This window comes from Chrysemys picta, chromosome 4 (genome assembly GCF_011386835.1).
Source record: "Chrysemys picta bellii isolate R12L10 chromosome 4, ASM1138683v2, whole genome shotgun sequence".
Lineage (NCBI taxonomy): Eukaryota > Metazoa > Chordata > Testudines > Emydidae > Chrysemys > Chrysemys picta.
This window is the reverse complement of record NC_088794.1, coordinates 2,837,521-2,858,610: the sequence shown is the minus strand read 5'-3', so window position 1 is coordinate 2,858,610 and position 21,090 is coordinate 2,837,521. Positions and strand designations below refer to the sequence as shown.

Here is a 21,090-nt window from a genome sequence, read left to right as displayed (position 1 = left end):
GCGTCCTGGAGAAAGTTTCCTTCTCAAGACGGGCGGCACCAGCTGTCTCCTCCGAGCCACTGACAACTTGGCAGCCCTCACGCCATCTGCCCAGCCCTGGGGCGGCCCTCCCCACCCCAACGGCACACCGATCCCTGGTTAGGGGCCAGCCTCGTGCCCTGCACCCAACACACATAGGGATCTACCACCTGCCCCATGTGCCAAGGCTGGTACAGGGGAGGGGGGCAGACCGAGCTGGATAAACCAGGTGGGATGGGTTGAGGGGCAAGTTGACGGGGAGGGGAATCTTGTGCATAAGCCCCTCCCACAATTCAGAGTTCCACCTCCAATCCCAGAGCAGGCTGAATCTCCCTGCCAAAGGACTCTGCAAACAGGCTCCAAATGATGCAATGGCCATCCTTAAGGTCCAGAGTGAACACTCATGCAGGTGAAGGGGGGGCAACCGTGTGTTACGGTTATAAACGGGAAGCACAATCAGCTTTTTCGGGCTCCCTGTCCCACCTCGCACTCTCATCTCACTCCCCTCCCAGAGAACCCAGGAGTCCTGACTCCCAGCCCTCGCGTACGAAGACAGGATGGGAAGCGGCCGGGGGGAAACGGGGGGTCCTTGATCCATGCGAAAGAGAAAAGAAGAAAGTCAGGAAGAGGGAGAAGTGTCCAGTGGGAGGAGGGGCCATCCCCACCCCCGCCAGCGCAGGGTAGCCCCATCCCCAGGGGCTCCTACAGGCCCTGCTGAGCCAACCCTGCACCCCACCCCCAACCCCGAAAGGCGCTGGGATGTTTCCAGGGGCTGCTGCACTCCCCTGCCCCCCCTTCTGCCACCCCCATGGGTGAACCCCCCCCCCAGGGACCTGCCATTTCACCTCATGTGACTCCAATTCCCCCCCATGGGCAACACCTGCTAAGAAAGCCTGGGACCTCGCCCCTCCCCCAAGCTAGGGAGAGAACCCAGGAGTCCTGACTCCCAGCCCCCCCTGCTCCAACCCACCAGACCCCACTCCCCTCCCAGAGCCAGGGAGAGAACCCAGGAGTCCTGGTTCCTTCCCATCCTCCAGCTGGGCTAGCACCACTTGACCAAACTCCCAGAATCCTTTTCAACTCGGCCAACCCCCAGCCCCCTTCCCATTGGCTACTGCTAGGCCCCGCCCCGCCTCCCTTCCTCATTGGCTGCTGCTGGGCCCCCTCCCCGCCTCCCTTCCCATTGGCTGCCCCTTCCGCCAGCCCCCCTCTCCTATTGGTTGAGACAACCGCCAATCAACTGCCCAACTGTCATCAACGGTCCCTCCCCCTTGGCGGAGTCCGCCCCATTCTGAGCTGCCCGCTCTTGGGTGTCCATTTGTCGAGGAGCCTGCCACTCCCGCCCTAAGTCTGCGCTCATTGGTCCGAGGAGTCGCCGATCAGTTTCCCGCTACGATGTTTTATTGGCCGGCAGACAAGGCGCTCGGGCAGCCCGTGAAAGCTGGAGGTGTCCCCGACATTGATTGGTTGAGCTGCGACCCTTCTTGCCGCTAATTGGTTGACATAACGCTGGTCCTCCTAGGATTGGTTAAATGTCGCGTTAGATCCGCCTCCCCCGTCTCTGTGTTGATTGGTTTAACCTCACCTTCCGATTGGGCGGCTGGGGCAATACCTCTGCTCTGATTGGCCACATCCCCACTGGCCCGCCCCGTCGCCCCAGCCCTTCTCTCACCCGCCCTTCCTCGTTTGATCGCCATCTCCCCGATTGGCCGGAACCCCGACCTTCCTTGCCCTGACTGGCCCATCCCAGAGCCGCTCCCGCCCACTCGGACCCGCCCTCCCACAACCCTCCCCCTCCTCCCTTCTAATTGGCTGGCCCTCCCGGCCTGGGATTGGCCGCCCTTCCCACGTGGCACTGCCGGGCTGCGCGCGCCGCCTGGGGGGGGGGGGGCGCCCTGGCTTCTGGTTGCTGGATGCTCGGGCTGAGGCAGAGACCCAGCGAGGCTCCTGCCTCCGCCTCCCTCCCCCATCACTCCAGCCCAGGCTTCGGTGGGGGCCACTAGGCCGCCCCCGCAGGGCCGGGGGGGGAGGAGCCCGCTGTCGCCATGGAGATGGGGGCTGGCGACGCCCCGTCGCCCCCGCCCCGGTACAACGCCCCCCGCTCGGCGCTCTACGCCGCCAAGATGAGCGCCATGGCGACGCCAACCCCGCTGGCACCCAGACCCCCGGCCACGGCGCCGTCCGGCCTCGCCCGGGCCCCGGGGGGCAGCGGGGCGGCGGCTCGGGGCAGCGGGGCGGCGTCTCCGGCGGTGACGGGCAGCCCGGCCTTGGTGACGGGCAGCGGGGGCGGCGTCTCCGGCGGTGACGGGCAGCCCGGCCTTGGTGACGGGCAGCGGGGCGGCGTCTCCGGCGGTGACGGGCAGCCCGGCCTTGGTGACGGGCAGCGGGGGCAGCGTCTCCGGCGGCGGCGGGCAGTGGGGCGGCGTCTCCCGGCACCGTGACGGCAACTGGCACTGTGGCGGCAACTCCAGGCAACCTGGCGGCGTCTCCGGCAGCTACAGGCCATGCGGCGGCGTCTCTAGGCAACGCGACGGCGTCGCTGGGCAGCGTCGCACCAGCAACCGGCACTGTGGCAGCGGCGACGAGCAGCGGGACGGCGTGTCCGGGGCCGACGGGCAACATCACCGATCCGGTGGCGTCTCCTGTGGCAATGGCACCTGTAGCCACCATAGCGGCCACCGCAGGGATGGTTTCCACAGAAACGATGCAGATGGCAGGGGCCGACATGGCGATGGGTCCCGAGGGAAACGGTCACCACGGCGGCAGCCTCTCCCACGCCGTCTCCCGCCATGGAAACCGCAGCCCCGCGCACCCCGGTGAAACCCCTCCCGGCGCCCTTCCACTCGCCGGCCTTGGTGGTGGTGGCGCCCAGCCCGGTGGCCCCGGAGAAGAGCTCTCCCACTGCGACGGAGAGGCCTGCAGACCTGGAGTCCACCGCCTCCCAGGACATGGGGTCGCAGTCCAGCCTGGGTCCTGGAATCCCACCTCCCAGGCGCCCACCGGCTCCAGACACCCTGAGTTACCTGGATTCGGTCAGCCTCATGTCGGGCACCTTGGAGTCCCTGAGTGGCCCCGGCTTCTTGGACGACGTCAGCTCCCTGGGCTCGGACTCGGAGATCAATGGCTTGGCCTACCGCAGAACAGACAAATATGGCTTCTTGGGGGGCAACCAGCACTCGGGGATGCCGTGAGTACCTGAGCTGCCCCCCATCACGTTTGCTCTTTCTTCTCTAGGGGGCGCTGGCTCCAGTCTGGCGCCAGGGCAGGGGACTGGCTGGCTCACGGGGGTGGGAAATGGGACCCAGGCCCTTTCCCCTCTAGGGGGCACCAGCTCCCATCTGTTCCCAGGGTCAGACGGCCATTCCCCTTTGACCCCCATTCACAGTCCCCAGCAGGCAGCGAGTGTGTGCGGTCTCAGCCCAGTTCCGCACAGGGCCCGCGGGTGCTGCCCGGCCCAGCCTTGGCAGCCTCAGCAGAGAGGCCGAGAGCTGTGATGAGGGAGTGCCTGGAGCAAGGGTATTTCCTGCTCTCCCGACCCATCTCCTGTGCCTTCCTCAGGCCTCAGCCTCCCCGCCCAGCCCCATCTCGCCCTGGGGGAGCCACGCCTGGAGCCTGTCCTTGGGAGTTTCTGTCCCTCCATCCCCCTCCCAGGCCGAAACAAAACTCCTAGGGAACTTGAGATCACTCCCCCGCCCGGCCCCCTCTCTCCACCCAGTCCTGCCTCCCCTCGCCCCCCACAAACTAGCCCTGGTCAGGGGTGGGGGGGGTGGGGGGGGAGCCGAGACCTGGCCCGCTCGGCACATGGGTGGCTTGACTGAAGTAAGTGTCTTTCCACGCTGGCTGGGATCTAGCCCATCCCTGGGGCTCAAGGCCTGCCCCGTGATGCAGCCAAGTCCCTGGCGGCTGTGTGCTGGCCCAGGGGCGGGGAGGGGATGACTGAGTGGAGGAGCCAGGGTGATGGAAGCTAGGCCCAGGGGCTGATATGGAGGCAGGGGAAACTGGGTTGGGAAGTCCGAGGGGAGGGGAGAAGGCAAGACCAGATTGGCTGGGCCGAGCGGCTGATCCAGGCGGGGAAGGGAGCGGGGAGAGACCAGGATGAGGGGCCAGATCAGAGGGGATGCGGAGCGGAACCTGGGCCTGTTAGGGAAGGACTGAGTAGGGATATTGGGCCCAGGTATAGATATGGGGGGACACTTGGGTGTGTGTATGGTGTGTGTATGGGGCTTGGGTGGGGAGGGGCTGATGCTGGTGGGGGAGACTGGGCCGATCCGTGGGGGGAGAGACTGGGCCTTGGGGGGGCTGGGCCGTGGGGGAGAGAGTTAGGGTGGGGAGGGGCTGATACGTGCAGGGAGACAGACCCTCCAGACACAGCTCTGCAGTGGGGGGAGATGGCGTAGAAGGGGCATCTCCCCACATCTCCCTTCCCCCGCCCCGTGCTCATGCGAACGCCCCCGCTTCCCTTCCTGAGTTTCTCAATGAGGCAGCCCCAAGCCACCACTTCCTGTTTCCCCTCCCTGCTCTTCCTGTTTCTCCTCCCTCCCCCCGCCCATCCACTCCCTACCCAGGTCCTGTGGAGTCCGAGCTCAGTCTGTCCCCCCCCCCACACACACATACCCCAGAGCCTCCTCCATGGACTGTTCTGCCCTTGGCCTGTCTGGTGAGGCTGCTGGGGGGCCTGGTCATCAGCCATGGGGAGGGAATGGAGAGGCTGGGGACGCATTGGCTGAGACCCAGCAGACTCATCACATGCCAAGGCATCAGCTTGGGATAGCTTCACGGTTTTCATCTAGAGGGGAAAGGCTCCGCGTCCCATTCCCCTTCCCCCTGAGCCAGCCGGTTCCCGCCTGGGGCTGGGTCTCCCCCTTTGCAGGGCTCAGGGAAGAGGCGGGGGGCTGCTTGGGAAGCGGCAGCACGAGGGGTTTTGAAGTGGGAACTGAGAGCTCTGGGGCTGCTGCTGCGGGGCTGGAGCAGAATCTCCCTGGCTCAATCGGCCGCAGAATCGTTTGGGCCCCTCTGTGTTTCCTTCTTCCTGCTGGGGGAATGGAAACTGGGCTGGTCTGTTTCACTCTGGGCCTTGTTAATTTCACTTCGCAGTCAAGCCTGCTCATCACATCCCTGGGATGGAGCTTTGGTAGAGCTGGGGGGCAGGGGAACCCAGGGCTGGGCTAGCAGGGGCTGCGGGTCGGGAGTGAGGGGCACCGGCAGAGCTGGGGGGGGCAGGGCTGGGCTAGCAGGGGCTGCAGGTCGGGAGTGAGGGGCACTGGCAGAGCTGGGGGGGCAGGGCTGGGCTAGCAGGGGCTGCGGGTCGGGAGTGAGGGGCACCGGCAGAGCTGGGGGGGGCAGGGCTGGGCTGGCAGGGGGCCTCAGCTCGGGAGTGAGGGGCACCGGCAGGGCTGTGAGGGGAAGCCGAGGTCCCTATTATAATTACTAACAACCTAGATGGCTTGATCGGGCCCCAGTTCCCGTTGCAGGCTGGGAGCCGACGTACCCCAGCGGGGGTAGTCTCCTTCCTGCCCCCCTGTCCCCTCCCTTGCCCTCCTCTGGGTGGGGAAGCTCCCAGCGCCACAGCCCCGCTCTCTCTCCAGGGCACTGCTGTGGGGAAGCTCGCTGTCCCTGGCCGGTGGGGTGTGGCTGCGCCGTGTCTCTGATCCCCTCTCTCCTGCCCCCCCCCGCAGGGAGAGCGCCATCCCGGTGGACGTGGCGCGGCAGCGGGAGCTCAAATGGCTCGATATGTTTTCCCATTGGGATAAATGGCTCTCGCGGCGATTCCAGAAGGTGAGTAGCTTCCACAGCCCCAGCCTCACCCAGCAGGGGGCGCTGTGGGGAGGGGGCGGGGGGCTGGCTGTGGGGGGAGCTTCCGGCTGCTCCAGCCCCGGCCTCGCCCAGCAGGGGGCGCTGTGGGCAGGGGCGGGGCGCTGGCTGTGGGGGGAGCTTCCGGCTGCTCCAGCCCCGGCCTCGCCCAGCAGGGGGTGCTGTGGGGAGGGGGCGGGGGGCTGGCTGTGGGGGGAGCTTCCAGCTGCTCCAGCCTGGCCTGTCCCAGCAGGGGGCGCTGTGGGGAGGGGGCGGGGCGCTGGCTGTGGGGGGGAGCTCCCGGCTACTCTGGCCTCGCCGAGCAGGGGGCGCTGTGGGGAGGACGAGGGGCGCTGGCTCCCTCCCCCCTAGCAGGGGGCGCTGTGGGGAGGACGAGGGGCGCTGGCTCCCTCCCCCCTAGCAGGGGGCGCTGTGGGGAGGACGAGGGGCGCTGGCTCCCCCCCCCCCCCCCAGCAGGGGGCGCTGTGGGGAGGACGAGGGGCGCTGGCTCCCCCCCCCAGCAGGGGGCGCTGTGGGGAGGACGAGGGGCGCTGGCTCCCCCCCCCCCCAGCAGGGGGCGCTGTGGGGAGGACGAGGGGCGCTGGCTCCCCCCCAGCAGGGGGCGCTGTGGGGAGGACGAGGGGCGCTGGCTCCCCCCCAGCAGGGGGCGCTGCGCGGTGCGAACACAGGGGCTCTTGTTTGGCAGGTGAAGCTGCGCTGTCGGAAGGGGATCCCCTCGTCTCTCCGTGCCAAAGCCTGGCAGCTGCTGTCGAACAGCAAGGAGCTCCTGGAGCAGAACCCCAGCAAATTTGAGGTGCGTGGCCTCCCCCTCCGGGGTGGTTTTGGGGGGCGGGGAGAGGCAGGGGGGTGACGGGCAGAGTCTCACCCCTGTCCCCGTGACTCCTAGGAGCTGGAGCGCCAGCCCGGGGACCCCAAGTGGCTGGATGTGATAGAAAAGGATCTGCACCGGCAGTTCCCCTTCCACGAGATGTTTGCCGCCAGGGGAGGCCATGGGTGAGTGACGGGGGGGAGCCTCCATTGCACCAGAACCTCCTAGTCCCTTTCCTGAGCTGGATCGGAGCCGGCGCCCCCTAGGGGCAAGGTCTGTGTCCCATCCCCTGAGCCAGCCGGTCCCGCCCTGGGGCTGGAGCCGGTGCCCCCTAGAGGGGACAGGCCCCGTGTCCTATCCCCCATCCCCTGAGCCAGCCGGTCCTGCCCTGGGGCTGGAGCCAGCGCCCCCTAGGGGCAAGGCCTGTGCCCCATCCCCTGAGCCAGCCGGTCCCTGCCCTGGGGCTGGAGCCAGCGCCCCCTAGGGGCAAGGCCTGTGTCCCATCCCCCATCCCCTGAGCCAGCCGGTCCCTGCCCTGGGGCTGGAGCCAGCGCCCCCTAGGGGCAAGGCCCTGTGTCCCATCCCCTGAGCCAGCCGGTCCCGCCCTGGGGCTGGAGCCAGCGCCCCCTAGAGGGGACAGGCCCCGTGTCCCATCCCCTGAGCCGGCCAGTCCCGCCCTGGGGCTGGAGCCAGCGCCCCCTAGAGGGCAAGGCCTGTGTCCCATCCCCTGAGCCAGCCGGTCCCGCCCTGGGGCTGGAGCCAGCGCCCCCTAGGGGCAAGGCCCTGTGTCCCATCCCCTGAGCCAGCCGGTCCCGCCCTGGGGCTGGAGCCAGCGCCCCCTAGAGGGGACAGGCCCCGTGTCCCATCCCCTGAGCCGGCCAGTCCCGCCCTGGGGCTGGAGCCAGCGCCCCCTAGAGGGCAAGGCCTGTGTCCCATCCCCTGAGCCAGCCGGTCCCGCCCTGGGGCTGGAGCCAGCGCCCCCTAGAGGGCAAGGCCTGTGTCCCATCCCCTGAGCCAACCGGTCCCCGCCCTGGGGCTGGAGCCAGCGCCCCCTAGGGGCAAGGCCTGTGTCCCATCCCCTGAGCCAGCCGGTCCCCGCCCTGGGGCTGGAGCCAGCGCCCCATAGGGACAAGGCCCCTCTGTGTGTCTAACCCCCGTCCCTTTCCTGCCCACAGGCAGCAGGACTTGTACCGCATCCTAAAGGCCTACACCATTTACCGGCCCGACGAAGGGTACTGCCAGGCCCAGGCCCCCGTGGCTGCTGTCCTGCTGATGCACATGCCCGCTGAGGTACGAGGAGCCCTCTAGCGCCCCCTGTGGCTGAGCGAGAGCCCTGTCTTCCCTTTGGGAAAGCCCCAGCGTGGCGCCTCCCCCGATCTCCTCTTGCTTCTTACATGTCTGGCTGGTTTTACCTCCGGGCGCTTCTTGGATTTGGGGCTGGGAGCCAGGACTCCTGGGTTCTCTCCTCAGCTCTGGGAGAGGAGTGGGGTCTAGTGGTTAGAGCTGGGGAGGCCGAGGGCCAGGACTCCTGGGTTCTGTCCCCTCCTCTGGGCAATACCCCTCCCATCTGACATAGCATCTGTGCATTTTGTCCGTCTGTCCATGTCTCTATTGCATGATTGTGTTTTGTGTGTCTGTTTTCCGGCTCCCATTTCTTCCTCTCTCTCTCTCCAGCCCGAAGCGTGGTCTGTTGCTCTGTCCATCCCAGTCTGGTCAGTCTGTCCGCTGCGTGCATCTTCGTTCCCCTGTCACACATGTTGGGGGTTTCCCCCCCTTCTTCCGCCATTCCTGCGTTGTCTGACTCTGGCTGTGGGTGTGCCTGGGACTCGCTTAGGGCGCGTCTGCACTGCAAAAACCTCAGTGTGTGTGTTAACCCGCGGGAGCTAGCTGGGGTTAAAATACCAGTAACGCCGCACCTGCTGTTTCCATCTGAGTTAGCTAATGTGGGTTAGGAACATGCCTTTGTGTGTGTAAACGTCTCCTAGGTGTGTGTCTGGGTCTCCTCTCTGGGGGGTGTCTGAGACCTGGTCTACACCTCAAACTTCAAGTGACCTAGCTGTGTCGCTCCGGGCTGGGAAAATCTCGCTCTGAGCACCACAGTGAGGTCGACCTAAGCCCCAGGGTAGACGTGGCTCGGTCGACAGAAGGAGCTGGATTAACCACATGGAGGGGAGAAACCCCGTCTGTGGACGTAGGACACCATAGTGGTACCGCTGTAGCACAGATGTGCCCTGGGGCTGGAGCCACTCTCTCTGGTGTCCGTTGCGTCTCTTGGTCTCTAGGTTTCTGTCTGTCTGATGTCTCTCCCTTCTCTCCATCCCCGCAGCAAGCCTTCTGGTGTCTGGTGCAGATCTGTGAGAAGTACCTGCCAGGTTATTACAGCGCCGGGCTGGTGAGTAGCACCACCGCTGGTGGAGCAGGGCAGGGTGGTCTCGGGGCTGGGGTCGGCCTCCCCCTCTCTGGGAGGGGGATTCTGCCGAGTGATCACTGGTGGAGAGGGTTGTGTTGGTGTTGGGGGATGGGGACAGGGAGGAGCATATGGGGAAGGAGGGGGGTTGATGGCAGCGAATGTGGAGCCTTGTGGGGGAGAGCAGTGAGGAATGGAGTTGAAGGAGGAGTGTTGGGGTATGGGGGGACAGAGGAGGGTGTTTGGGGATGGGGTGGGACAGCAGGTGGGGCGGGGGCTAATGTGTTCCCCTCCCCCCGGCAGGAAGCCATCCAGCTGGATGGAGAGATCTTCTTTGCCCTGCTGCGCCGGGCATCCCCCATGGCCTATCGGCACCTGAAGAAATACAAGATCGACCCCATCCTCTACATGACGGAGTGGTTCATGTGTATCTTCTCCCGCACCCTGCCCTGGGCTTCTGTGCTGCGCGTCTGGGATATGTTCTTCTGCGAGGGTGAGATGTCCCCCCATTCTGTATGTCCGTCCAGCCCTCTGTATGAGTGTCACTTCCAGCAAAATCCATCAGCCCAATTCAGTCCAACCCAGCCAATCAAACCAAACCAAACCAACCCTCCAACTCAGTCCATCGTCCCATCCCAACCGAACCCATTCTCCATCCATCCATCCATCCATCCATCCGACCAACCCAACCCATTCTCCATCCATCCATCCGACCAACCCAACCCATTCTCCATCCATCCATCCATCCGACCAACCCAACCCATTCTCCATCCATCCGACCAACCCAACCATCCACCATCCCATCCCAACCAGCCAGCCAGCCATCCGACCACCGCAACCCATTCTCCATCCAGCCAGCCATCCGACCAACCCAACCCATTCTCCATCCATCCAACCAACCCAACCATCCACCATCCCATCCCAACCAGCCAGCCAGCCATCCGACCACCGCAACCCATTCTCCATCCAGCCAGCCATCCGACCAACCCAACCCATTCTCCATCCATCCGACCAACCCAACCATCCACCATCCCATCCCAACCAGCCAGCCAGCCATCCGACCACCGCAACCCATTCTCCATCCAGCCAGCCATCCGACCAACCCAACCCATTCTCCATCCATCCGACCAACCCAACCATCCACTATCCCATCCCAACCAGCCATGCAACCGTCTGACCAAGCCAATCCATTCCCAATCCATCCGTCTGACCAATCCAACCATCCATCGTCCCATCCCATTTTCCATCCATCCATCCGAACAACCCAACCCATTTTCCACCCATCCATCCGACCAACCCAACCAGCCATCAACCCATTCTCCATCCATCCATCCGACCAACCCAACCCATTCTCCATCCATCCATCCGACCAACCCAACCCATTCTCCATCATCCCATCCCAACCAGCCAGCCATCTGTCTGACCAATCAAACCATCCATCGTCCCAACCCATTTTCCATCCATCCATCCGACCAACCCAACCCAACCCATTCTCCATCCGACCAGCCCAACCCATTCTCCAGCATCCCATCCCAACCAGCTATCCATCCGTCTGACCCATCCATCCAACCAACCCAACCCATTCTCCATCTATCCGACCATCCATCCGACCAACCCAACCAGCCATCATCCCATTCCATCCAGCCAGCCGTCCATCCAACCAACCCAACCCATTCTCCATCTATCCGACCATCCATCCGACCAACCCAACCAGCCATCATCCCATTCCATCCAGCCAGCCGTCCATCCAACCAACCCAACCCATTCTCCATCCATCCGACCAACCCACCCATCCATCGTCCGATCCCAACCAGCCAGCCATCCGTCCGACCAACCCAACCCATTCCCTGTCCATCCAGCTGTCCCATCTGTGCATCAAGCCAACCATCCCTCCACCTGACCAATGGTACCATCCATCCATGTGACCAACCCATCCTGCCTCCATCCAGCCATCCCATCTATCTGATCAGGCCAACCGATCTCCCATCCCAGCCAACCATCCATCTTCCTGACCAGTCCAACCCTACCAACCATCCATCCATCGTCCCATCCCAACTAGCCATCCATCCGACCAACCATCCATCCATCCATCCTCCTGACCAGCCCAACCCATTTCCTATCCATCCAACTGTCCCATCCAACCCACTGTCCAGCCATCTGACCACCCAACCCACCCCTCATCCATACATCTGACCAATCCAACCCATTCCCCATCCAACCCAACCAGCCAACCACCCACTGATCCATCTAACCCAGCCATCGCATCCAACCAACCGTCGAACCAACCGTCCACCCCTCAACCACTCTATACAACCCAATCCAACCCAGTCCCTCCAAACCAACCATCCATCTGATCAACCCAACACATATCGACCATGCGTTCAACCCAACGCACTGTATCAACCCAATCTGTTAACTCATCTTCCATCAACTCAACCATCCCGTCCAACCCAACCCAACCCAACCCAGTCATCCTATCCAACGCAACCTAATCCATCAACCCAGACGTCCCTTCCAACCCAACTATCCATCCAGCTGACCCCACTTCCGCTCTCCTCCATGTGTGTGCATGGCTGACACCCAGCACCAGGTCCCTGAAACCCCATGACTCACACCAGTCTCTCTACCCTTTCCCCACCCCAGGGGTGAAGATCGTCTTCCGGGTGGGCCTGGTCCTTCTCCGCAACGCTCTGGGCTCGGTGGACAAGCTGCGCAGCTGCCAAGGCATGTATGAAACCATGGAGAAGCTGCGCAACCTGCCAGCTCAGAGCATGCAAGAGGACTTCCTCATCCAGGAGGTGAGCCCCGCCCCGCCGGTGCTGAGTAAGGGCCTGGCTGGGTCAGGATGCGGAAGGGAGACCACCATGGCTCAGCAGGGGGCACTCTCCCGTAGCAGTCAGAGCTGGCCCCAATGTGGCGCTAGGGGGCGGGGCAGGGACTCAGCAGGGGGCGCTCTCCCCTGGCAGTCAAGGCTGGCCCCGACACCCGAGGGCGCTGAGCTTCAGGGAGTGAGTACGGGCTCTCTCCTGGCAGTTGGTGCCTTCCCCAGTGCGGCAGTAGGGCAGGGGTGGGCAAAGGTTTTGGCCCGAGGGCTACGTTGGGGAATACAGATTGTATGGCGGGCCATGAATGCTCACACAATTGGAGTTGGGGTTTGGGCTCGGGGGTGGGGTTGAGGAGTTTGGGGTGTAGGAGGTGGCTCTGGGCTGGGACGAGGGGGATTGGGGTAGGGGTGCAGGCTCTGGGGTGGGACTGGGAGGTTTGGGGTGCAGGAGGGTGCTCCGGGCTGGGATCGAGGGGTTTGGAGGGTGGGAGGGGGATCAGGGCTGGGGCAGCGGGTTGGGGCGTGGGGAGAGGCTCAGAGGTGCAGGCATCAGGCGGCGCTTACCTCACGCAGCTCCCGGAAGCAGCAGCTTGTCCTTCTCCGGCTCCTACGCAGAGGCGTGGCCAGGCGGCTCTGCACGCTGCCCCGTCTGCAGGCACCGCCCCTGCAGCTCCCATTGGAGCACTGGAGGGGCCATTGGAGCACGTAGGAACCGGAGCAGGGCCATGCCACGGCTTCCAGGAGCCGCATGGTACGGCCCCTGACCCAGCGCCCTGGCCGGAGCTGGGCAAGCCCCAGACCCCACTCCCCAGCGGGAGCTCGCGGGCCGGCTTAAAACGGCTGGTGAGCCGTAGTTTACCCACCCCTGCACTAGGGGGTGCTGTGCTGCAGGGGATGGGGGCGGATTACCCAGTAGGGGGCGCTCTGGGTCGGTGCAGACCCCAAGCTAGTTCTCTAGAGGGCACTGTGCTGCCGGGTGTCTGACCTGCGCCTCCCGCCCCCAGGTGGTGAGCCTGCCCGTGACGGAAGCACTGATTGAGCGTGAGAACGCCACGCAGCTCAAGAAGTGGCGCGAGACCCGCGGGGAGCTGCAGTATAAACCCTCCCGCCGCCTCCACGGCTCCCGCGCCATCCACGAAGAGTGTCACCGCATGAACCCCCCGCTGACCTCCAGCGCCAGCCTGCTCAGCCTCACCGGCTTCAAACAGCGGGCGGCCCGCGGCGGCAGCGGGGCAAGTGCGGGGAGCAACTTCTCCCCTGCCCACCCCGTGGGCATCCTGGCCGTCTCCGCTGCCCCCGCTCCAGCCGCTGCCCCGGGCCAGGTGGTGTCGGAAGGGCTCCACCCTGCTCTGCCCTCCCCCACGGGGAACAACACGCCTCTGGGGGGCCCCAAGAAGGGGGGAGCGAAGGAGAAGAAGAAGGAGAAGGAGCGGGAGCGGCTGCAGAAGGAGCGGGAGAAGCAGGAGAAGGAGCGGGAGCGGCTGCAGAAGGAGCGGGAGAAGCAGGAGAAGAAGGAGAAGGAGAAGCTGGAGCGGAAGCAGCAGAAGGAGCGTGCCAAGGAGGAGGCCAAGCAGAAGAAAGAGAGGAAGGTCTCCATGCGCCGGAAGGAGGCCAAAGCCCCGCCCCGTGCCGAGGACGGGGGGCAAGAAGGGGATCCCCCAGCAGGCTCTGTGCTGCAGGACACTTACTTCTGAGCTGGGGAGAGGTGGGGGCGGGACAGCGGGGGGGCCCCTGCTGCCTCCGACCCACCACAGATTCAGCCAAGGACCAAGGGGTGGGGAGACTCAGATGGGGGTGGGGTCGCTGGCTGGGAGGAAGCTGGAATCTAAAGGACAAGAGAGGGTTGAGCTCTGAGCTAGCCTCCAGGGGGCGCTCCACAATCTTCCTTCTGCCAGGAGGGGACCTGCTTAACGACTTTGAAAGCCAAACGACTACTGTGCTCCCTCCCCCCTCTTTTCTGTGTCCTCCCCTCCCATCGGTGGAACAAACAGGTACACCCCTCCCTCCAAGCGCTTTTCCAGGGGTGTGGGGCGTGTCCCCCTCAAGTCTTAACCGGAATATAATTGTATTAATAATAGTCCAGCCCGTTTACTGTATATAGGAGAATCCCCTTTAAACTATTTAACCACTCCAGCCCTACACTCCCCCCGCCCCTCTCCTCGGGAGAAGCAATTCTCTTGCCCCCATGCTAGCAGGAGCGCTCCTCTTTGTGCTGGTCACCCCCAAACGCAGTTCTTGTTGATGGACACAGGTATCAATAAAGTTCTTCTGCTTTGACTTTCAGTGGCAAGACGGATGAACTTTATTGACAGCCCAGTGTATGCGGACAGGGTATAAGTTCCTCCGTGTCCCAACACCACATTTCTTTATTTATCAGTAGCCCAGTGTTCCCCGACAGGGCATCAGTAATGCTCATCCACCTCTCAAGAAGGCGTCGATAAAGTCACGTGCCAGGTGAGAAACTTTATCGATAGTCCAGTGCTTGCAGACAAGAGAACAAGAAAGTTCTTCCATCTCCCAGCACAGGATTTTTGTGGCAAGGAGTAAACTTTATTGATAGCCCAGTGTTGGACAAACTGGACTGTTCTCTTGCCTGCCATTCCTGGGCTGTCAATAAAGTTCACTCCTTGTCCCCATCTAGGGGGTTCATTACTTGTGTGGTACCTGGCGGCCCACTGTTATGGTCTCCTTTTGGGCCTTCTGGGAAAGATGGTGAACTTTATTGGTGGCCCACTTTGCTGACAAGGTGTCAATAAAGTTTCTTCCCTGTAAGAGTGGGGGGATGAACTTTATTGACAACCTAGTGTTCGCAGCCAGAGCATGGCATTTGATGTAAGGGCAGGGATGAGCTTTATCGACACTCCAGTGTTTGCAGACGGGGTATCAATAAAGTTTATTTCATGTGAGAGCCGTGATAAATTTTATCGAGTCCCCAGTGTTGGTGGACAGGGAGCCAGTAAAGGCCCCACAGTGGCTGATGCTATGGGGCTTTTTCAGGAGCAACTGTATCCAGCTAGCACCACATAGCCCCCCCTAATTTGCCCCGGGGGGATTAAATTGCCCCCTAGACAATACCCCCCCCCCCCCGATGCTCCCTTGGTTCTCCCTTTTGTCTTATCAATTCCCTGCCTCCCCTTCCCTGGCTTATTTGTGATTCACCCCCACCATCAACACACTCCAGTCCACCCAGACCCAACAACTCCCCCCACCCCGGCCCCTTAAAAAGCATGAACAAACACCCTTACAATAACTGGAATTTTCTCTCTCTGGCTGTGGTATGCTGTGCGACCACTAGAGGGGCACCCACTGGTCCCATGGAGGGAGAGCAGGGGTCTCTGGTTGGGTCCCAGATGGGAGGCTAACACTTCCACGCTGGCTGGGAGAGGGGTGAGCCTGACCCACTGGGAACCCCCCAACCCTTGCTGTCTTGTGTAAAGCTAGCAAACAGCACCAGGACTCCTGGGTTCTATCCCTGACTCCAGGCGGGGAGTGGGGGCTAGTGGGTTAGAATGGGGGTGGGTGGGCTGGGAATCAGGACTCCTGGGTTCTATCCCCAGCTCTGCCACTCCCTGCCCATGTGACTTCAACAAAGTCACTTCCCCCTTTTCTGTGCCTCAGTTTCCCCTATTTGCAAGACATGGCTTTAACTTAACCTTGTAGAGTCGCTCCTTGGAGCAAGAGACCACATTACTGCTCTTTGCCGCCAGCCAAACCTCATTCCCACAATTCACCTCTCCCACAAACCATGCCGCTAGCTGGCCCCCATAGCTGCCCTCCCATCTGCCACCCAACAAGCCCCCCCTTTTCTCCCTCCCACCCTTTGTATATACGTGTCTCTCTATACACATATATTATATATATGTCTTGGTATTGTAATTATGTATACAGACATTTTGGGTTTGGCCATGAGGTCTTATTTAATGGGACAGACACTGGAATATAGAGATACAGCCCCCCCCCCCCATCCCTAGCCTCTCTTTTTATGCCACCCCCATCCTGGGCAGGAAGGGCAGAAAACCGGATGTTTACATTTTACATCTCTCCTCTTTTTCCTTCCTTCTCCATTCCCGCGCGCGCCCCCCCCCCCCCCGCCCCTTTCTGTTGTTCGTGCCTCATCCTTGGAGATTTTATTTTGTTGCTTTGTTTAAAAAGGTTAACAAAAAAAAAATATTGCAAACTTGGTGGAAGACACAGCGCTGTTCTTTGGGGGTCATGGTTGGGTTGGGGGACGTGGCTCTCTGAGGATCATTTGGGTTGTAGGTCTCAGAATCGTGGGCTCTTGGGGGGGTGTCACTGGATTGGGGGGTATAGTGCTCTGAGGGTCTTTGGGTTGCGGGTGATGGATCTTTGAGAATCATTGGCTCTTGGAGGGTCATTTGAGACTCGGCTGATTGGGGGTCATGTCTCTTTTGAGTCATTGGGTTGGGGGTCACAGGTTTTTGAGGGTCACTGGATTCTAGGTCTTTGGTCGTTGGGCTCTTTCGGGGTCATTGGGTTGGGGGTCTGGCTCTTTGAGGGTCACTGGATTGTAGGTCTTTGAGAATCATTAGCTTGAGGGTTGTGGTTCTTGAAGGCCTTTGGGTTTTAGATCTCTGAGAATCATCATAGTTCTTTGACAGTTGTTGGCTTGGGGGTCTTGAAGGATCTTTAGGTCTTTGAGAGTCCTTGGACTGTGGGTCTTGGTTCCTTGAAAGTCTTTTGAGGGTGTCATGGGGGAACAGGCTTGGTGCTCTTGAACAGCTGTGAATCGGGCCCTCTCCAGGGTGCACACTCACTAGGGTACGCCTCCTTGGGCCGACCTCAGATCCTTCAGCACCCCTGTTCCACGCAGTGAGTCCACCTGAGTAGGGCACCTGGGGAAGCCTTGTGCACCCCCCCAAAGGGGCCATGCACCCCAACTTCTGCAGTCAGCAGTGACTCCCAGCCAGGGGGGTACCCCAGAAGGGTTTGTTAGGCCTCTGGAACAGCGGAGAAACATTCATCATTAGCACAGAGAGCAGGACATCACAGCAAAGTCCATCTTGGTCAGACGGAGCCCGGGGCTGCTCTCTGACTGCCTGAAACCTGTCAGCTGCACGTGTGTCTGTCCCACGGGCAGGCTTCCTGGGCTTTGTTCTCCAAGTGGTAAGAACTGGCTGGCTTCCTGCCCAGGCCAGACTCATCAGCTGCCAGGAAACAAATTGTCTGTTAGCTGGGTCCAGGCAGCTAGGGGCACTCGCACCTGGTCCTCTAGAGGTCTCTGCAAATGCCCTTGTCCCACCACCTGGTTAATCATGCAGCATGTGAGGGAAACTGAGACACAGTATTCAGACAACCCCCCACTTCATCACAGAGGGTCATTGGGTCCTGGTGCTGGGGTTGTTCTGGGCCATTGGCATGAGGGTTGCTGAGTTGTGAGTCTCAGTTCCTTAAGGGTCACTGTGTGAGGTTAGCGGAGTGCCAGGACTCCTGGGTTCTGTCCCCAGCTCTGGGAGGGAAGTGTGGCTTAGTGGGTTAGAGTGGGGAGGGAGGGTTGGGAACCAGGACTCCTGGGTTCTGTGGGTGGGGAACAAGGTCTAGCAGGTTAGAAATCTTGACTGGGTGGACGAGCGGTGGCCACAAGGGCCTGGGCTGTGAATTGTGGGAGGACAACGCCGGGAAGTTCTGTGCTTGTGTAGGTTTGGAGAGGACGGTGGGGAACTGGGTACTATCCCCAAGGGCGGGGGCTTGGAAGAGAAACGGTTGCGGCACCATTGTTGGAGGTCAGAGCTAGAGTCTGGAGGGACAGACGGGGACGATCCTGCCCCAGGCGGATACAGGCTACGTGGGCCTTGATGGAGCGTCTCCTCCTCTGCTGATCTCTGTGGCACGAGATCTTCCTTCGGCGCAGGTGAGGATTGGCTGAAATGAACTGGGACGTTCTCAGACCTAAGAGCTGACCCCAATGCCTCGGTGCCGCGCTAGGGGGCGCTGTGCTGCATGGAGCAGGGTGGGGGGCTCTGCAGGGGGCGCTATCCCCTGGCAGTCAGTGCTCCAGCTCCCCACTGCACCCCCTGCTGGGAGAGGGCGGGACTGGAGTAGCCGGGAGCTCCTCCCACAGCCAGTGCCCTGCCCTCCTCTCCACAGCACCCCCTGCTGCTGGCTGGATGTGACCAAATGGTGAATTCACACGGCTGGTACCAGGGCCTGGATAGAACAATTTTATTATTGTAAAGGCATCTTCACAGTGTAAATATTTGGCAAATATTTTATCCCCATTTCCCAGTCACCCCAGACCACCAAGGCTGGTGCCCCTTAATCCCAACATGCAGCCCCTGCTTGCCCACCCCTGGGTTCCCCATAGTTTCTCCTATATTCGATGGCAATGAATGTGGATTCCCTAGCCGCTCCGGCTCGCCACCTTTCCCCACTCCCTACTCCAAATCAATCAGGTCCCCCTGCGCTGTCTGGTCCCCTCCTGCTCTCCCCTCCCGCCACCTCGCCCTCAGTTTCATCATCTCCTCCCCGAACTGGCGGTGAAGCCCTTCAAAGTCTGGCAATCCCACCGCTGACACCAATGGGCTGCCCTGCGCAGCCCCCTCTTCCAGTGGTGTCGCCCTGAGGGCCCCGCTGGCCCAGTACTGTCCCTCCAGATCTGTCAACAGGGCCTGCAGGTACTTGAAGCTCGCCGAGCTCAGAGCGCGCACCCAGCCCTCCATGGAAGCCTGGTCTTCAGCAGCCATCTTGTAAGCCCGGTGGCGCAATGGCCCCTGGGTATAGGAGATCTCGAAGGTGAAAGGCTCCGTGGCAGATTCCTGTAGCTCCACAGTGCAGCCCTCCAGCAGGATCAGCCCCAGCGGCTCGCGGTCCCCCTGCCGCTCCCAGTAAAAGAGCAGGTTCCCCCGCAGCTCGCACCAGCGCCGCTGGTAGCTGCTGGTGCGTTCGCTCTTCTTGTACAGCCGCCCCTGCCGGTCGGGGGGCGCCGCCATGCGGGAGTAGCCCAGGACGCTGGTTTCGTGCAACTTCATGTGGACGGGGACCTGGGAAGGGGGAGATAGGGAATGGGGCATGGGGCCTTTCCCCTCTAGAGGGCGCCAGCCCCAATCCAGCCCCAGGGTGGGGACTGGGCTGGCTCCGGGGGCAGGGAATGGGACACGGGGCCTTTCCTCTCTAGGGGACTCCAGCCCCAGGGCGGGGACTGGCTGGCTCCGGGGGCAGGGAATGGGACACGGGGCCTTTCCTCTCTAGGGGGGCTCCAGCCCCAAGGCGGAGACTGGCTGGCTCCGGGGCAGGGAATGGGACACGGGCCTTTCCCCTCTAGGGGGCACCAGTCCCTGGGTGGGGACTGGCTGGCTCCGGGGGCAGGGAATGGGACACGGGGCCTTTCATCTCTAGGGGACTTCAGCCCCAGGGCGGGGACTGGCTGGCTCTGGGGGCAGGAAATGGGACACGGGGCCTTTCCCCTCTAGGGGGACCAGTCCCTGGGTGGGGACTGGCTGGCTCAGGAGGGCAGGGAATGGGACACGGGGCCTTTCCCCTCTAGGGGGCACCAGCCCCAAGGCGGAGACTGGCTGGCTCCGGGGGCAGGAATGGGACACGGGGCCTTTCCCCTCTAGGGGGCACCAGTCCCTGGGTGGGGACTGGCTGGCTCCGGGGGCAGGGAATAGGACACGGGGCCTTTCCCCTCTAGGGGGCACCAGGCCCTGGGTGGGGACTGGCTGGCTCAGGGGGCAGGGAATGGGACACGGGGCCTTTCCCCTCTAGGGGGCACCAGTCCCTGGGTGGGGACTGGCTGGCTCAGGGGGCAGGGAATGGGACACGGGGCCTTTCCCCTGCAGAAGGTGCCAGCCCCAACCCAGCCCTAGGGCGGGGGACTTTTACCTGCCTTCGCCTGCTCGCCTCTGTCTGTGATCAGCCAGATCCCGGATCCACCTTTGTCCTGGAAATCTGCTGCCCCTCTTTGGGGCGTGGGGGCTCCCCAGTTTTCCCTTCCCCTTTTCTCTCTGGGGCAGAGCAGGGGTCACTTTTAAGGTCCAGCTATTTGACCTCAATTGTCCCCTCAATCCAGCTATGAGCCCCCGCCCCCTGTCTCTGCTAGTGTGTCTGCCGGGGGGGGGTGCACTAGTGGCTATTCTGGGGTACAGCCCCTCTGGGCCCCCTTCTTATCCCTGCCCTAGGGCACCTTACTAGGCAGGGGAACAGAAGAGCTAGAACAAGGAACTAACTCTAGGGGAGTTGCCTAGTCGGGAGTTCCCCTTGGTCCTAAGGAGATCCATGTTCCTGGGGGAACTTGGGGGGCCTGGAGACTGATCGGGGGGGGGCTGTCCCAGCTTAGAAGGTGTCCCCCCAAAAACGAAGACCAGCCCTGGTTAAACACAAGGGGGTCATACCACATCCTTACCCCAAATTTGGGGGCTCTGGCTGCCCTGGGGTGGGACCCAGAGGTGTGACCCCGGGTGGGTTGGGGTTCACCCCCCTCCATGGGCAGGTGGCATTGTGGGGGGGCCCCGGGTTTAAAACGCCACCGGCTCTTCCGAGGGGCTGGGGGGCACCAGGGCCAGGAAAGGGGGCAGGGAGGGCTCCCATCCGACACCGGGGCACGGGGGGTGTCTGGGGGGGGCTGACAACATCAGGCATGTGGGGGGGGTGAGGGGCAGTTTGTCCCGGGGGGGCAGAGGGGAGGGGTGGGGGGAGTGACCCCAGATGCTGTAATGGGGGTGGGGGTGTCGGGGACATGGGGCGCAGGGCAGGGCTGGGGGGTGCGGGGGGATGTGGCCCGGGGCACGGGGGTTTCTGGGGGGGGCTGACAACATCAGGCATGTGGGGGGGGTGAGGGGCAGTTTGTCCCGGGGGGGCAGAGGGGAGGGGTGGGGGGAGTGACCCCAGATGCTGTAATGGGGGTGGGGGTGTCGGGGACATGGGGCGCGGCAGGGCTGGGGGGTGCGGGGGGACGTGGCCCGGGGATGGGGGGTGCGGGGGGGCTGTGGCCGGGCGATGGGGGGGGGACGTGGCGCGGCGCTGGGGGGGCCGGGGATGGGGGCGGGGGGAGCCCGGGGGATGTATTTGGGGGGGATTTCCCAGCCCCCCCCCGCGCCATGGGGGGGTCACGCTGGGGGGGGGGAAGAGGTCTGAGAAAACCGGGCGCTGCCCCTTTAAACGTTGCCATGACGCCAGCGCCCCATGGTAGCCAATGGGCTGAAGCCAGCGGCTGCCAGGAGATGACGTCACTTCCCCCCCGCACCCCAAAATAGGGCCCTGCCCCTT

General features: G+C 62.8%; 2 protein-coding genes across 2 annotated transcripts; one reads left to right on the top strand and one right to left on the bottom strand.

Annotated features, from left to right (window-relative positions):
* The first annotated feature begins 1,879 nt into the window (after positions 1-1,879).
* Positions 1,880-16,055, top strand: LOC135982836 (TBC1 domain family member 10B-like). The gene is given in 12 exon segments (XM_065591159.1): positions 1,880-2,300; positions 2,302-2,412; positions 2,414-2,755; positions 2,757-3,205; positions 5,694-5,793; positions 6,515-6,622; positions 6,716-6,822; positions 7,813-7,927; positions 8,964-9,029; positions 9,348-9,537; positions 11,688-11,842; positions 12,873-16,055. Coding segments are annotated over 12 exon segments (2,670 nt in total). The 5' UTR covers positions 1,880-2,063; the 3' UTR covers positions 13,563-16,055.
* On the bottom strand, positions 14,412-20,433 carry LOC103306815 (sesquipedalian-1-like). Its single transcript, XM_008176036.4, has 2 exons — positions 19,708-20,433; positions 14,412-18,866 (listed from the first exon to the last, which is right to left on the bottom strand). Exon 2 carries the CDS (start codon positions 18,852-18,854, stop codon positions 18,261-18,263), a length of 594 nt encoding a protein of 197 aa, XP_008174258.1. The 5' UTR covers positions 18,855-18,866; positions 19,708-20,433; the 3' UTR covers positions 14,412-18,260.
* Positions 20,434-21,090: the final 657 nt, after the last annotated feature.

Coding starts and splice junctions, on each gene's coding strand:
- LOC103306815 (XM_008176036.4), bottom strand. CDS start 18,854: ATGAAGTTGCACGAAACCAGCGTCCTGGGCTACTCCCGCATGGCGGCG.